At 41.3% G+C, this 17,868-nt stretch overlaps 1 protein-coding gene across 2 annotated transcripts in view; it reads left to right on the top strand.

Moving 5' to 3' along the window:
* Nucleotides 1–17,868, top strand: part of prkd2 (protein kinase D2) — a 38,049-nt gene that overhangs the window by 17,246 nt on the left and 2,935 nt on the right. For both annotated transcript variants that reach the window (XM_083913688.1, XM_083913687.1), the window contains 17 exons: nucleotides 8,728–8,866; nucleotides 9,212–9,343; nucleotides 9,512–9,711; nucleotides 11,201–11,384; nucleotides 11,484–11,555; nucleotides 11,752–11,769; nucleotides 11,939–12,098; nucleotides 12,211–12,322; nucleotides 13,091–13,168; nucleotides 13,257–13,575; nucleotides 13,944–13,996; nucleotides 14,095–14,167; nucleotides 14,652–14,758; nucleotides 16,311–16,472; nucleotides 16,887–16,985; nucleotides 17,166–17,433; nucleotides 17,698–17,783. In XM_083913688.1, coding sequence (XP_083769814.1) covers nucleotides 8,728–8,866; nucleotides 9,212–9,343; nucleotides 9,512–9,711; nucleotides 11,201–11,384; nucleotides 11,484–11,555; nucleotides 11,752–11,769; nucleotides 11,939–12,098; nucleotides 12,211–12,322; nucleotides 13,091–13,168; nucleotides 13,257–13,575; nucleotides 13,944–13,996; nucleotides 14,095–14,167; nucleotides 14,652–14,758; nucleotides 16,311–16,472; nucleotides 16,887–16,985; nucleotides 17,166–17,433; nucleotides 17,698–17,783 — 2,262 coding nt within the window. The remainder of the gene's footprint in view (nucleotides 1–8,727; nucleotides 8,867–9,211; nucleotides 9,344–9,511; nucleotides 9,712–11,200; nucleotides 11,385–11,483; nucleotides 11,556–11,751; nucleotides 11,770–11,938; nucleotides 12,099–12,210; nucleotides 12,323–13,090; nucleotides 13,169–13,256; nucleotides 13,576–13,943; nucleotides 13,997–14,094; nucleotides 14,168–14,651; nucleotides 14,759–16,310; nucleotides 16,473–16,886; nucleotides 16,986–17,165; nucleotides 17,434–17,697; nucleotides 17,784–17,868) is intronic.

Genomic DNA, 17,868 nt, shown 5'->3' with positions numbered 1-17,868 from the left:
TGTGTGTGTGTGTGTGTGTGTGTGTGTGTGTGTGTGTGTGTGTGTGTGTGTGTGTGTGTGTGTGTGTGTGTGTGTGTGTGTGTGTGTGTGTGTGTGTGTGTGTGTGTGTATTTTCTGACTGTGGTAACGGCCTTAGACCCACATTGTATGTTTATATGTTACTATAGACCTTTGAAGAGCTATAAACCACATTCTCAAGGTTGCAGTTTCCTGTGTCATTGAGGAAACGGATAACATTAATACAGAACTGCTAAAGCTAATCACAAAACAAAAATAACTACTAATGCTACTGGTGCAACTACTACTTACTAAATAAATAAAATAAATAAAAATAATGATTTATGGTGTGCTGAATGGTATTGAAACATGAGTTTAACAATAAAACAGAGCAGTAGAGGCCTCCTGGCCCACGGCAGCCAGAAAAGTCCTTTCTTTGTTAGTTAAATGGACCTTGTGGAGTTTCCCCTTTTATGAGGGATAAAATATGTTGCAGTCAAAGAAATCACCAGCAACATGCCCTAATGGCTGACAGAGTAGTTTGTAGAGTCAGTTCCATCCCCAGTATGATGCTCCCTGTCGGATTTCATAATGTTACAGATAAAAGGTAAAAGTTGCTTTCATTTGTGTTGTGCCATTTTGCATAAACTTACAAGAAGTATAACTGTGTGTTTGTGTGTGTGTGTGTGTGTGTGTGTGTGTGTGTGTGTGTGTGTGTGTGTGTGTGTGTGTGTGTGTGTGTGTGTGTGTGTGTGTGTGTGTGTGTGTGTGTGTGTGTGTGTGTGTGTGTGTGTGTGTGTGTGTGTGTGTGTGTGTGTGTGTGTGTGTGTGTGTGTGTGTGTGTGTGTGTGTGTGTGTGGCTTGGTGGTCGAAGGTGGCTCATGCTGAGCTGCTGGAGGGGAAGTGATGGGGAGGATGAAAAGCAGAAGCAAGCAGCCTTCTCAGCAGGACATAAAAGTCTTTGTGTTCTTCAACACGCAGCATCTTAATATAAAGAGGGTCTATATTTAGAAGCTGTGATCTATAGCCGTTTGACGAGCCCTTAAGAGTCGAAGTGAAACAGGCTCATCTGGACATTGGTGCTGATGCTTGTGTTGTAAGCGTCAGTGCTCGTGTGAGGTGACGCTAACCTGTTGATGAAAAACACTCTGCATGACCCTGCTGCTGTTCCCTTTCTTGCGTATCCGTTCAGTTGAATTTCTCACATTTTGTTTTGATTATCTCTGAACAAGTAAATCCAACGAGTCATTCATTTCTCAGAGCAGTTCATGTTTCTCATGTTTCATATGTACAGTTGACTTGACTTATCTCTGAACTTGCAAATACAACTAAATAGATGACTAGTAACATTAAAAAAGGGTATCCTATATAATAAAACAGTAAATTTGAGACCATTTTAAAACTGAATCTTGGTTATTTTCTGTATATTTTTTTTAAGTACGAGATCATCATTACCTATATCTACCTTTGAAATGTTTCTCTCATTATCTGTAGATATTGTGTTTATATAAACAGGCACTATTATAACACAGCTAAGATGCAGGTCGTCTGCTCGGCCTGTGGCCGGCACATTAGAAAGCCCTTACCTTCACCAGGTCCATCATCAGGAGACAGTTTCCAGAACGAGGAGGACTTATGATTATGAAATGTCCCGTTTAGGTGACAATCTACAAAAATACTCAAAGTGTCATACTGTATAAAAACATTTTATACACTTTTTTTTGTGTTTTGTAGATTAGGGGATCACTACCACTCTGATAAAACTGTTTTTTTAAACACCGACAATAAATAAATAATGTAGGCAATGCACAGCTGCAGCGGGTTTCCATCGCTCCCTCCTGTTTAAAGACAGACAGTCCGTCTGTCCAATCAGGAGGATCCATCCTCTGATCAGAGAGACCTACCCTTTCCGGTATAAGTTAATGTTGTTGTATTTTACGATTTGGCGTTGTGCTTTAGGATTTGGCGTTGTGCTTTGGGATTTGGCGTTGTATTTTACTATTTGTCGTTGTGGTTTGGGATTTGTTGTTGTGTTTTACAATTTGTCGTTGTGGTTTGGGATTTGTTGTTGTGTTTTACGATTTGTCGTTGGGGTTTGAGATTTGTTGTTGTGTTTTACGATTTGTCGTTGTGGTTTGGGATTTGGCGTTGTGCTTTCCTATTTGGCTTTGTGTTTTCTATTTGCTGTAGTGATTTGCCTCTCAGGGCCACCGTACCAGAGGGTTGTTGAAGCAGGTAATAAACAAACCCAACAGAATACGAGCACCTTAGGAAAGGAAATGGCGTTGTGTGTCTGTGTGTTTTGAATACAATGTATTTGAGCTCAGATTTCACCCACAATAGCCTCGTTCCATGACATCACGCTGATATGACAAAGAGGTTTTTGTGTGTGTAGTGTACACATGGAGTGATATCTCTTGTTTTGTCTGCTTTCGAGTGTTTTGTGTGAGTGTGTGTTTTTAATAATGACTGGTTTAGTAATCTGGATAAAATGTCTGACGTTATTAACAATAGCAACGGCACACAGAGACCCACAGCTACTAAAAAGTGACACTTTTGAGTGTTAGCTTTACACTAAGATAGTAAGTTGTTCATTTTTGCCCCCCAATTTGGACAACTTCCTGTTAACCCCATCAGTTCCAGTGAATCTCCTCCTCTTTAAATGACGACTGCACATGAAACCAGTGGATATCAGGATCAGTTAAGATATCATTAGCTCGGGGTCTTGTGATAGCTCATTGCATGGTGGTGTAGCAATCCAAGCATCACGTGTGCATCAATATTTAGTTGCGTCCCATTTTCCTTAATGGTAAAGAGTATATTAATTGCTACACATGTTATTTACTGGTTATGGCATATTTCAATTAGATCTGCACAATATGAGAAAAATTGTTGTTGAATATTGCGATAATGATAATACTTGCGGTTAATAGATATTGAAGCGACTCAGTTCTAGGCTAAGACAGTGAGGCACAGTACATGTGTTTGTGCCTCACTGTCTCTCATATACCCAAAAATTTGCCATACAGCTGACGTTTTATTTTTTATTGGCACCAGTTCCTCTCTGGCATTGACAGTTTTTCTCTGTATACACATCCCATTTTTCTCCTTCCACCATGTGGAGTAGTATGGCAGCACTAATAAACCTCCCTCCCACACAAGCAGAGTCTGACCAATCAGAATATGCATAAAAGGATGGATGCCTCCGACTGGCCAGAGAGTTACCACATGATACACGTCACAAAAAATAGCAGCTACTGACAGAATGTGATTACAGTTACCTACCAATATAATATCAATATATTGTGCAGCCCAAATTTCCATGATTGATTAGATTACTTTCTTTATGAGAGCTGACACCTTTTAAAATCCTAATACCTGTTAAGCCTAGGCAAAGGAGGACTCAAATGCAGTCAGAGTGCAATAAATGCAAGACGGGAAGACGAGGACTATTTACACATGAGGGAGGGTGACACAGGTGGACACAATCAGGTAATTAGGCAACAAAGGTGACACAGGAGGAAGGGCAAGTGAACTGAAATGAGAGGATGATTAATCTTGCAAAATAAAACATGAATTTCACAAGACAAAAAACCCAAGACAGGACACCTCTCACCGCGGTGTGACAATACCATGCATTTTTTGGTAGAACATTTGTAGTTCTAAATTCTTCATAATGCATGTTCTATCATAAATACATTTTTAAAGAGGCACGGTGGGGTGGTGGTTAGCACTGTTGCCTCACATCAAGAGGGTTCCTGGTTCAAATCCTGGCTGGGGCCCTTCTGTGTGGAGTTTGCATGATCTCCCCGTGTCTGTGTGGGTTTTCTCCGGGTTCTCCGGCTTCCCCCCACAGTCCAAAAACATGCACGTACTAGGTTAAACTGCCCGTATGTGTGGGTGTGAGTGTGAATGGTTGTCTGTCTCTGTTTGTCTCTATTTGCCCTGCGATAGACTGGCGTCCTGTCCAGGGTGTACCCCGCCTTACGTCCGATGTCAGCTGGCTGACAAGAGAGGGAGTGAACCACATTAAGGGCAATTTTCGTAGAGCTGTTAGTAAAAGATGACAGAATGCTTTTCTTTCTGCATTTTCTTCTCTTTTTTGTACGTTGTTCATTTTCAGAGAGGCACATAAAACATATATTCGTAAAAAACGAGAAAAACAAACAAGAGACTGATATCTGATAAGGAAAGCTGGGCAGCTCAGAAGAAAAGTGAGGACAGGTGGATAAACAAGGTCCAGAGAAAGGAAATTAAGAGTGATGGGAGAAAAAGAGGGAGGGGTGGGGGAAAAAAAGAAAACCTTGTCCATAATTCATTTCACTCATAATAGCTTCATTGGCCTGGAGAGCTGCAGGGATAGTGAAGGCAACGCAGGGCAACCTGATCCTTGGCAACCCAAAAGAAACAGGCTTGAGACTCAGCCCTGTCTCCAGGCAAACCACACTACACTACAGTATGTATGATAATACAACTAGCTCTTTGTCTGCACACACACACACACACGCACGCACGCACGCACGCACGCACGCACGCACGCACGCACGCACGCACACACGCAATCTCTTGAAACAACACCTCATCCCTCACAGCCAGATATACAGTGTACACACATAAACATACAGAGGTGATTATGTAATTGAAAGACAAATAATGTAATTTTCCCCTGTGTTGACATACAGACAGAAGTAATGTGTGACTTTTGTGCTCTTCCCACCCTGTACTTTCACTGAGAACTGGGACAGCGAGAGAAGAAAAGCAGTAAAAATGGTAATTTTCTCTGAGGTGACTGTGGTTTTGGGGAGTTGGGATATTGGGCTCGCGGTCTTCACAGACGTGGCAACTGCCGTTGCGGTTGGTACATCGTGTATGTTTTGGACGGAAGGCACAGAATGATTTAACTTGCCTTGTTTCTTGAGTTGCTGAGGAAAGAAGTGAGCAGTAACAGTGTGGGGTTAATGGCAGAGCGGCTGGCATCAAACAGCGGCGTGGGGCTTCACAAATGGCTTAGGCTGAGGGTTGTCTGTGGATTCAGAACTGGGAGTCTCCTCTGATCTGGGCTCTGTGGGTGTTTAGTAATTACAAGTGTCAGCTGTTGGTCTTATTTGTCACAATCCCAGGTACTGATGTAGGCTGTTATTACGTGATTTACGCCCGTCAGAGAACTTGTGGTTGTTAAAAGTCTGGTGTTGGTAAAGTCTGGAGCCTCTTCTCATTAGCATCTGTAATGTCAAGTTGACCCAAAGCCAGAAACATTTATGCAGTCGTCTGATGGGGTTGAAGGGTTTGTTCGCAATAAAAACAACATATTTTCTCTTTTACGGCTAGTGGTATCTAGACATGCAGAGACTTTTGGTCTTATCTGGCCATCTTTGCCTCCACCCCAGTATAATGAAGAGGATTGGAATTTGTGTCCCTGCTCACAGCATAGAGAAAATAATATGCAAAAATCATCTTTCCTGATGCTGTACCTGTATTATCTACAGGCCTCACGGAATTGTTTTCCCTGGAACTCCTACCAAATAAATAGTCGACAGTGCGTTTTATGGATCACGTCACTCTCTCACTGCAATATATTTCCAATAAATCCTTTTAATCATGGCTGTGTACTTAAATCCATCAGTGCACTGCTCACTCTTTTACTGCTCACCTGAAAGCTATGCTGCTGCTTGCTGCTGCTGCTGCTGCTGCCACCACCGCTGCTGATGTTCACATACGTATATCATCATATCAAACGTTCGAACACTCCACCGCTCCAGCTGTAGGCTCTGAGTCTAGGTTGTTATCATCGCTCCCTGCTGAGCTGAATGTGGTGCTTCCTTGTGAGGAGCGACAAGGTCAGAGCATAGATGTCGAACATAAACGCTTCACATTATCAACAGTCACATACAGTCTATTTCGCATGAGTTGGCAAACTGAAATGAAATTCCTTTCACCTAAGCCGTCCTTACACTCTAAACTCTAAACTCTCTGGCGAACATGGGGCTTTGCTCCCCTTGGAGGATCGGTTTCCTCGTCACCCCACAAAGACCCTGTGATTACTCTCATGGCTCATTGCTGGGAAAACTGTCAAAATTATATGATAGATGTGGTCAGAGACACTGAGGTGTAGTGTGTGTGTCCAGTTGTGGGTTGAAACAAACACCCATTGGACCAAATTATAGGACGCTGTTATGTTTAAAAACCCAGTTGTTACAGGATCTTTGCTCGTTATGTTAATTTTGCATTAAAGTTCTTAATATAATTAGAGAAAACTCAGTACTTTTCATTTGTCATGTTTTTCATTCACACCTCAGTATACAGAACTATTCTTCACTATGTGGTTATTTCATATAGAATATTTATTTATTGAATCACCAGATAACATATATTGTTATCGACATATGAATGGACCTATATTGAGATTTTGGCTATATACACCAGCCTTGATTTGAGTTCTTTTTTTTTTTTTTAAATGAAAGTCAAACGTAACAACAATCATGATTTTTGTGGTACTTTATAACCACTCATAATAAAATTCTTTAAATTTACCCCCAAACTTTTATCTTTTGTGTGTGTGTTTGTTTTTTGTTTTCTACTGAAGTCACCAATGGATAAGACTGCTCTTAAAATGATTTAATTCTGCCCTCTTCTACAGTGCATAATCATACTTCTTGGTTTTCTTTTGTTGTGTTTGTGAATCAAATTTGCATAATATGCTCAACAAACAGAGGTATTGTTTAAATTGCTGCACTACGTTGATTTGTTTTCACACCTTTTTACCACTGCCAGGGTTTTCCAGGGCATTCCACCTCCTTGTTATTACGTTGGTTTGGGGTGAGCTTATGTCCATGATTTGACTTTTATTTATGTAATATTTGTTTAACAGGTAGCAGATTGAAAGAACAAAAAAAGGCCACGGTGAGCTTTTTGAGTTTTGTAGTTGACTGTGAGGTCAGTAGCAGTAGCCCACAGCTGGGGCGTGGTGGACTCACTGCGTAGCTCAGCAGCAGCAGTACAAGCCAGGCCTGGATTTCAGATGTGGTGATGTGGAGTGCCTGTTGGGAAACTGAGAGGGAGGCTGTGTGTCTATTTAGGAGAAATGAGGGAAAAAGAGGGTGTGTGTTGCTGTTTGTAAGTAGGGTGTGTCTGTTGGTAAGTGAGGAGGAGGTGTGTGTGTGTCATATGTCGTTCCAAGGTGGAGTCCAGGCTTCCCTTCCTGTAAGTTGTTAGAGCCATGGCCAGATGGGGAATCTTGACTCCGCTATGGCAAAAACAACAACAAGAGAGACGGGGAGGGTTGTGTGTGTTTTTGTGTTCCTGTGTAAAGCATTTTCTTTCTCTTCTCTCTTCAGTCGGTTCCACTCCTGTCAGTCCATCCTCTGTGTGTGTGTGTGTGTGTGTGTGTGTGTGTGTGTGTGTGTGTGTGTGTGTGTGTGTGTGTGTGTGTGTGTGTGTGTGTGTGTGTGTGTGTGTGTGTGTGTGTGTGTGTGTGTGTGTGTGTGTGTGTGTGTGTGTGTGTGTGTGTGTGTGTGTGTGTGGTGTCCTGTGTGGTGTCCTGTGTGGTGCGGCCACTGAAGTGAACCAGACAGTATTAACTATTTAGAAGAGCAGGGTTTCCCTATAACAGCCTCCTTTTGCTCTGCTGACTTCTGACTGACACTCTCATCTCTCATATCTTTGAAAGATCTTCGTGGACATGCCTGTGTGTGTGTGTGTGTGTACTTGTATATGACTGAAAGGAAGATAGAGTTTCTCCTTTGTCTTGCTTTCCACTTTGACCAAGTTGATTTGTGGTTCTTGTATATCAGTTGTTACAGTGTGTGTGTGTGTGTGTGTGTGTGTGTGTGTGTGTGTGTGTGTGTGTGTGTGTGTGTGTGTGTGTGTGTGTGTGTGTGTGTGTGTGTGTGTGTGTGTGTGTGTGTGTGTGTGTGTGTGTGTGTGTGTGTGTGTGTGTGTGTGTGTGTGTGTTACTATATGTTCCAGGGCAGAGGGGTCTATGCCTGGCACAGTTAAGAAAGAGGCAACTGGTAACTTAATGATCTGTCTTTGCAGGTCAGTTTAAAGTGATCTGTTTTATTATAATAGTTTGTATCTGTTGGCAAAATAAAGACAGTATTCTCTGTTTGCAAAGAACCTTTTGAAATTTGGTCCATTTTACACACTTTGCATGTTCCTTCCCATTGTACCAACATATTAAGGTTGTTTTTAATATATTTTGCCATTTTTTTATGGGGTCTTATGAAACATATTGATTTTTTTAATTGTATATGCTAACTGCATGTTATTTTGTAATATTTAGTAAAGTTCCCATACACTACCTAACAACAGCTCTTATTAACTCAAAAATTTTTTATACAAACAAATATAATCAAATTTGACAATTTAATCAAAATTACTTCAAAATCAAAATTACTTTTAGAAAGAAGAAAAATATCTCCGTCATGTCCCGGCTATAAATAAAGTTAAGTTATATAAGCAAGTTATGTTTGATGGCTTTTTTTCTATCGTTACAGGTTAGTGTTGATTGTGCATTTGCTCTTGATTTTATTTGAAACTAAGCATTTTCTGTGGACTGTTGATTTGACTGGAACATCACCAGCAAACATGCACATGTAAAGCTTTCGTTGTTGATAGCTGATACAATGCCCTCTACCCCCTTTTCTTTCAGGTTTGTTAATCTTAATTCTACCTTCCCTACAGCTGATCCCCTAACTTTCATTTCCATTATGTTTCCTTCGTATGTTCTAGTTCCCAGAGTGCGGCTTCTACGGCATTTATGACAAGATTTTGCTGTTCAAGCATGACACAACCACCAACAACATACTGCAACTGGTTAAAGGCACCAGTGACATTCAGGAGGGAGATCTGGTGGAGGTGGTGCTCTCTGGTGAGTAACCGGCACTCTTCTCTTCTAACGTGATTATCTTGTGCCATTAGGTTACAATATAGCCATATTAAAATCTGAATTTCCTTCCTTCTTCTTTCCTCTGCTATCTCCCTTTGTTAGTCTGCTTTGCAAGTCCTAAAATCAATCAATCTGCTTATTTTACTACAGGTAATATGTGAAACTGGCCTAATCTGCTCTTTCATTGTTTCACACTCTAATGCTCCCTTGTAGGGAAGAAACCAATCTATTTTTCCATCCTGCTTCCTTCTCATCCATCTAATCATTATTTTTAATGCCCAGTGATTGTATCTTGATACACTGTACATCTGTTATCTAATTTTTTAGCTGCAGCCACGTTTGAAGATTTCCAAATCCGGCCTCACGCACTCAACGTGCACTCATACCGGGCCCCGGCCTTCTGTGATCACTGTGGAGAGATGCTGTTCGGATTGGTCAGACAAGGGCTCAAGTGTGACGGTGAGGGAAGTAGAGAGATGAAGTTTGAATAAGAAAAGATTGTGTGCTAAACAAATTTCTCTGAGAAATGATTTGTAACACTTCCTAAAATATGCTCTCATCGCCTTCACTCTCTTGCTCTGTTGATCTTTTGCCCCCTGGTTCTCTGATCCATGCCGCCCCCTGCAGGATGTGGACTGAACTACCACAAACGCTGTGCATTCAGCATCCCAAACAACTGCAGTGGAGCTCGGAAACGGCGTCTGTCCACCACCTCCCTGAGCAGCACCCAGTCTCTGCGTCTCTCCACCACTGAGTCAGTGTACAGTGTAGGGACGTCCTCCACCTGCACAGAGGACGCCAGCCTCATCCGCTCACACACACAAATGGTACTGGTGGATTCATGCACACAATGCTCATGTCAGGTAGACTATTAAATTGAAGGATGCTTTCCAGTGGACAACATTTATTTGACTACATCAAAACAGCTGGTGTCACAAATTGAGTAAACCCACTGAACTCAGTTCAGTTACTGATTTTAGAAGCTTTATTAGGGACTGAAACCAATATGTGATGGTCACTTCTGTGGCAGTGAAACCACTACCAACTTTCCACAAACAATGTCCTTGTGACTCAGAATAAATCGCAGAATTTCCTTTCCAAACAATTTTCATAGGAGCATCTTTCTACCGAAGGCATATGAGGTGCAAAACTCTGCAAAATCAAACCAAAGCTGCCTTCACGACTGCATTCAACTAGAAGTTGCATTAGAATAGATTCAATTTTATCATTGCACGTCATTGAGTTTATGTACTCAGGCAACAAAATGCAGTTTAGCATCTATCCAGAATTGCAAAAAAGAGCAATTTACACAATAATATATAGCAGAAGTAGAATGTAGAATAAACAGGAAGGGGTATGAATACACTAGAAATGAGCGATATTAACAGTGGTATGAAGATGCTATGACATACAGTAGATTAGAACATAGTAAGCCAGCAGGCAAGTATAAAGAAATGGTGCAGAAAGTGTCAGTACAAGTTGTTCTTATAGTAAACACTATATACAGAATAACTGGAGATATGATATGTATAGGTGTATACACTATCCGGTATGTACAATATAGAAAGTAGTATAGATATAAATACTCTATAGGTCAGTATGTACAGTGTGAGCTGTAGTATACATGTGTAGGTATGTGAGGGTGTAGCCATGTGTTTATGTAGAACTTAAAGTACACTGAACAGCTCAATCAAGACAAAAAGCATTATGCTGATAGATTCCTTCTATTACTCTACTCTAAATACAGAAGAAAAAGGAAACCATTTATTTAGAGAGGAAATATAATCAATATTGTTATACTAACAATTCGTCCTATGGCGAAATGGGGTCGCCCATAGTAACAAACCTGCAGAGAATAATCACCTGAATCGGCAGCTCTCCCAGGCTGCACAGAGCTTTATAGCGAGTTTCAGCTCATAGTGTTGATGTCCGGCCCCAACTTTATTGTTCACTCTCACCGCTCTCATGGCGTCTTCTTAAGCTGCAGCAAGCGGCTGATTTCAATGAACAAGCTCTAAAAACCTACTGTACACTACCTGTTTCCAAATGAATAATAATCCTGCTGGATGTGTAAATAAGCAGTTGTTTGCTAAGGAGGTCTCCATAGGTGATGATATGTCAATGTTGTGTTCATAATTTCTCCCAAAAAAAAAGCAGTTATTGCAGGTTTAAGGATAGGACTTTTAAAAATATATAAATAAATGAATGCTTTAGTAATTACCGCTAATTTACCTTGTTGCCAAAAGCAGACAATGATTCTTTTTTACCCACACACAATTTATTGGATAATCTTTGTTTCCTCTCTAATTCTTCTAGCCACGGACCCCTAGTGAAGCCCGGCGCTTCTACACGGGCCGACCAGTTCATTTGGACAAGATCCTGATGAGCAAGGTGAAGGTGCCACACACGTTCGCTGTCCACTCGTACACTCGACCGACGGTGTGCCAGTACTGCAAGAGGCTTCTTCGAGGACTGTTCAGGCAGGGCCTACAGTGCAAAGGTGAGCACAGACGAAGAGAGAGACTTGTTTCTGTACAGGGTGATGCCAAATATATTTGCTAAACCTAATCGGATTACATATCTGATTTCTTCCTCTCAGACTGCAAGTTTAACTGCCATAAACGCTGTGTGTACAAGGTTCCTAATGACTGCCTTGGGGAGACCATTGGAGGTGAGGGAATATACAGTATAAATCTATCAGCTTAATGTCTTAATGTTAGCCCTGCATGGATTTGACAAAAGTATTGATCTCTCATTTGCATGTTACCATTATCAGATCAAGGATACTTTAATAGCCATATATCATGATATAATACATTATCTAACAAGACTGAAACTCACTACCACTTTTGTTTTTATCTTTTCAGACAACAGAAGTAACTGCGGTAAGTATTATCAGTACTCTCTATTGATGTCAAGCTGTAGTCTTCTAATAGAGGTCTTAATTATAGTCATAGCAGTAGCAAGTAGTAGTGTTATTTCACAGCATTTTAAACACATTACTTTAGATTAAGTTCCACTCAACCCCTTTCTCTCTCTCTTCTCTTGCCCCAGACATGTTGAGTCCCAGTACTGACACTGAGGTGCCCATGGACTACAGCAGTGAGTATGACGCCTCAGACAAGTCTTCAATAGATGACTCAGACGAGGCTTGCAGCATCCCTGGGTCCTTTTCTCCTGACAACAACCAGGATGGAACTGGCGGGGACCAAAGGTATGGTGGAAAAGACTAAAGGAATGATTTAGGGATACCAAATGAACTGTGCACACAGAAAAACTAAAACACACGTTTGACCTACTGAGCTCTGTCCTCCCGCTTCTTCTAGTGTTTACATCCCGTTAATGAGGGTGGTGCAGTCAGTAAGACAGACAACCCGTCGATCCAGTACGTCTATCAAGGAAGGATGGATGGTTCACTACAGCAATAAGGACACACTGGTAAGAACATGACCCGTTATTCCCATGCTATCCTCTCTCTGGGTTTGATTGCTGCAGGAACTGATAATCGATTCATTCTAGATGCACTTTCTTCACTTTCCTTTCTATGATTTACTGCAGTGAGTTTTTTTTTCTTAACTTTCCACTCACCTGGAGAAAAAAAATGACCTTCTTCTGTTCAGCCTCTCTCTCAACAGTTTCAACCTTGTTCATTTTTCTTAATGCACAAAATAATTCACTATATTAGTGTGTGTGTGTGTGTATCTGTGGTGTCCTGTGTGGTGCAGCCACTGAAGTGAACCAGACAGTATTAAAAAAATTGTTGAAGATGAGGCTCCCGGAAAACATAACAGCACTCAGCAGATGTGCCGTGTATTCAAGCCAAAAACCCATTTTCTGCCTCTTCTAAACATATTCTCTAAACCTTAAATAAACCTAGCTGCCTCTCTTATCTTGTTCTTGCTTGTTTTCCCTCTCTGGCTTAACTAACACAGTCCTTTACTTTCTTTCATTTTTGTCTCCCTTCTCTTTTATTCCACCTTTTCGTCTTGCAGCGTGTGCTTCTGCTCACCCTTCTTCTCATCTGGCCACTCTTCTCTTCCTCTGGAGGTCAACGCCAAACTTGAAATGCATTCATAATGATCCCTCGACTTTGCACGATCCGTGCCCCGTCCCTCACCCTCTGTCCTCTCTCCAACCTACCCCTCAATCTCCTGCCTTACCTTCGTTACCCCTAACCCCATCTTGCCCTACTCCAACCCCCAACAGAGAAAGAGGCACTACTGGCGTCTGGACTGTAAGTGCGTCATCCTTTTCCAGAACAACACCACCAACAAATACTACAAGGTAAATAGAAATAACCTTATGAAAAGCTATAGTCTATCTTAAGTCATTTATTTAAAGTATGCAACCTCACTGGCCCGTCCTCTTGCAGGAAATCCCTCTGTCCGAGATCCTAGAGGTGCGTCCTGCTGCCAACTTCACTCTAGTCCCCCCTGGCACGAATCCTCACTGCTTCGAGCTCATCACAGGCGCTATGTGCTACTTTGTAGGGGAGGACCCCAACACCCTCCCTCCGCTGTCCCCCAGCAACCCCCAGACTCTCCCCCAAACCCCTCCCTCGCCCAGCCAAGTAGCACCCAACAGTGGCATCGGGCGTGAGGTGGCCAAGGCGTGGGAGAGCGCCATTCGCCAGGCCCTCATGCCAATCATCTTTCAGGACGCGCCACCAGCTGAGGGGAACGCAACTCACAGTAAGTTGAGAGCAGCCAAATACAGGTGGTGCATTTTTGGTTTACTGTATTTACTAATTGGCACATTGCAACCTGAAATCTATGGATTGGCATGTCAGTTTAATATGCCCAAAGACGTGTGTGCTGTTGCTACGTCATCGGCCAACTCAAGAATCAATAGGCCAAATGTGACAAAACAACTGTGGAACATTCTGCTCTAAGCTAAGTTGTGCTTTTGCAAGTTTATTATGTGGAGCTGAAGTTGAGAAACGTTTGTACTTATTGCGAACTACCAAACAAAAGATGTACGATTTTAGCAGTTGACAACATTTATTAATCAATCACAATCCTGTATAACCTTTCCATTGTTCCTGGTGCTGTGTTTTCAGGACAAGCTTCTGTCAGCATATCTGTGTCCAACAGTCAAATACAAGAGAATGTGGTATGACCTTTTGTCAATTTCTAGCAATTTCCTTCAACTTTTAAATGAATTATATATTGAGGATGATTATGCATGTGTAAAATATTGCTTTCCTACAGGATATTGGTACAGTGTACCAGATATTTGCTGATGAAGTGCTGGGATCTGGGCAATTTGGAGTCGTGTATGGAGGTGTGTAGATCTATGTTCAGTGATGCTGACTGAGCTCTGGATTGCTTTATTTTGTGAAGGTCCAAATTACTAAATTAAAATGCTTTATAGAAAATAATGGTGTGTAAAGTTAGCTAACAATACCCAATACATGCATAAATATATGAAACCCAACATTAACCTGTTGTTATTATTTTTATGATCCATTCTCTTGACATGATTTATTAAGATTTGTAATTATGTATATTTTGTGTTTTCACATTATTTGCACCTCATTGTTATCTTAGACTTTTATATTTGCACCCTTCTCAGGATAAATAAAGCCTTATTTTACATCACAAACCCCTCAAAACATGCACTACACTGATGCATTTGTTGCACTCAATGTTATCAGTGCAATGTTCAAATAGAGAGTTAGAAGTACATCACAAACTCTGGATGACACAGCCCAATACATGTCCACATACGTACAGTATATATGACTGACACTGCGTTTTTTCATCAGGAAAGCACAGGAAGACAGGGAGGGACGTAGCTGTCAAAGTCATTGACAAGCTTCGTTTTCCCACCAAGCAGGAAAGCCAGCTGAGGAACGAAGTGGCCATACTGCAGGTAAACTCATTGCAGCTGTAAATGGATATCCTCCATACAAAAGCTGACACAGTAACAGGTGCTTTGCTGTATATTGGTGTTATTAGATATATTGGCACACACTATACATGAAAAATGCTGACAGCCATTCCAGTGTTGGTGTTCATTGTGATACGGCTTGTGTTCATTGTGAGTATCAATATTCCAAATGTCCCAGTATAAATCAGGTGAAGAACCATTTCTAAAAGGATAAATCGGTTTCCTCCATGCTTACTTGTTTGGAAGAGATGATGTCTGAATCTATGGACCCCACTTATAAAAACCCCACACTTACTGTAGTTCTTGTGAGTTTTTTTTAACAGGACGGTAGTAAAGCACTGCACTGAGGTAGTAGTTTGTAATACTCATTTTGTGTTGGATATTTGCGTCAAATGTTCTGCAGAGTGATAATTCAACTGTCTTTTGGAAACATTTCCCCAATCAATTGCAGTTCTGATGAATTTTTTAAAGGGCCCATATTCAGCTCATTTTCAGGGTCATACTCATTTTTGGATTCTACCAGAACACGTTTACATGCTTTGATGTAAACACATTCTTTATGTCATACTGTCTGTCTGAATATACCTGTTTTCACCCTCTGTCTGAAAGACTTTGTGACATTGTAACATCACAACTGTACAGAAGTCCTGATGGCTCTTTAACACAGTTTCAGTGCATTTCTTTGCAGCTAGACAGACTTTATAATAAAAAATATATAGGACCTTTTAAATCAGGCTTGCTTAGTTACTTCATACTCTTTATTTATATTTTCATATTTTAGATTTTATGGGAGAATCCAAATTAAAAATGATTTTTCATGAATAAAAAATAAACCAAAAAAACTACTTGTCAAGAACCAACAAACATACTGTTTAAGTTAAATCTTCTAAAACTTAAGGCTATAGTATAATTGCATCATTTTGTTGTTCAACCTGTTATTAGTGTAATAAGTAAGAAATAGAAATGCAATTTCACTTTGTTGACCTTTTTTCTGATTCAGGCTCATTTAAATTTACATCTCCCTGTTCACCAGCAGGTGGACACAGAGGTGCATTAGTCGATTTGCTTTCCAAACGTGTTTATGACTGTCTTGTAAAGACCTAACTTCCCCTTCAGCTCTACAGTTACTCACTTGACCTATCAGCATATAAAAATATAAAAATTGCCTTTTGGAGAACATTTTATGCCATTTTTCAAGCATGACAATATAGTGATCGATTTTCTGTCCCCCCTGCTGTGTTTCTATGCCTCTCCTGTGGTTTACCATCTCTTGCTGAATGTCTGTCTCTGTTCGTCTCTTTTTCTTCTCCCATTCACTTCAAACTCTGTCATACTGTTCCTGTCTCTCACACTTTCAATTACCACTTGGCCTCTGTATACTTGTCTTTCACCACTCACTCCTCTTTCGCTTGCTCTTTCATCTTCCCCCTCTTTTTCAAACGAATTCCAATTTTCCATTTTATCGTATTCACTGTCCTCCTCGTCCTTCTTCCTTCGCCCTCCTCCTCCTCCTCTTTTTTCATCCCTCCCTCAGAGTTTACGTCACCTGGGCATTGTGAACCTGGAGTGTATGTTTGAGACCCCAGAGAAAGTTTTTGTGGTGATGGAGAAGCTGCATGGTGACATGCTGGAGATGATCCTCTCCAGTGAGAAAGGCAGATTGCCTGAGAGGCTCACTAAGTTCCTCATTACACAGGTGTGTATGCGCCCCACAGCAAAGAAGGGATTTGTTGTGTTTATCAGTAGATATATGACATGGAAAGTTGTTGTAGTGTGTGTGTGTGTGTGTGTGTGTGTGTGTGTGTGTGTGTGTGTGTGTGTGTGTGTGTGTGTGTGTGTGTGTGTGTGTGTGTGTGTGTGTGTGTGTGTGTGTGTGTGTGTGTGTGTGTGTGTGTGTGTGTGTGTGTGTGTGTGTGTGTGTGTGTGTGTGTGTCACTCACAATGACGTCCTGAGCTGTTTGTTTAGTTTTTGAGGTCTGCTAATATGACGTCTTGTTACATTAATGCATCATTACTCATCTTTGAAACTGCGTGTGTGTGCATTGGCCTTGGTTTTTTACTTCTTCCTGATTGATTTCCTGTTGTTGTGGGTACACGTATGTCTGTGAAGATTCTTGCAGCTCTGAGGCATCTACACTTTAAGAACATCGTTCACTGTGATCTGAAACCTGAGAATGTGCTGCTTGCCTCTGCTGATCCCTTCCCCCAGGTACACACACACACACACACTAAAACCCATTGTCAGTTATGGCTTTCACGCTCTATAATGAGTGCATCAAAGCAACCATCCATTTACCGTACAATTCTCAATCTATTTTTTTACCACTTGTATATTTGTGCATAGAATGGCCCCCTGACACCCTGCCTGCTGTTTGTTTCCTTCTCTCAGGTGAAGTTGTGTGACTTTGGTTTTGCCCGTATCATCGGCGAGAAGTCTTTCCGTCGCTCGGTGGTCGGCACCCCGGCCTACCTGGCCCCTGAAGTTCTGCTCAACCAGGGCTACAACCGTTCACTGGACATGTGGTCGGTCGGTGTCATTATGTATGTCAGCCTGAGTGGGACATTCCCCTTTAATGAGGATGAAGATATCAATGACCAGATCCACAACGCAGCCTTCATGTACCCTCCCAACCCCTGGAAACAGATCTCCAGTGATGGTAAACACAGAGGGGGAGGGAGGAGAGGAGAGTTTAATTGTTTGACACATCTAGAGATTCACTCAGTTTCTTACGTACAGTAGGTACACCTAGCTGAAGCTTATGCAGTCTAATACATCCTTCTTTCATGAAGGTTATTTTAAGTTTTGTAATAATGCTCTGAGAAGTTCCATCTGCATCATGATGACACAATCATGTTAAGCACACTTTCTGTTCATCGCATTGTATTTCTACCACAACAACATATCACTTTTGTGTTTCCAGCAACAGACTTGATCAACAACCTGCTGCAAGTTAAGATGAGGAAACGCTACAGCGTGGACAAGAGCCTCAGCCACGTATACTTACAGGTAGCATACAGAAACTCATTGTATGCAACACTAGTATATGGTTTAAAGTCTGCTTTTCTTTTTCATCACAGTACAACTGTTAATC

Source organism: Echiichthys vipera (assembly GCF_963691815.1).
Source record: "Echiichthys vipera genome assembly, chromosome: 5".
NCBI classification, from domain to species: Eukaryota; Metazoa; Chordata; class Actinopteri; order Perciformes; family Trachinidae; genus Echiichthys; species Echiichthys vipera.
The sequence above is the reverse complement of the archived record's forward strand: the minus strand, read 5'-3'. Positions and strand labels throughout refer to the sequence as shown.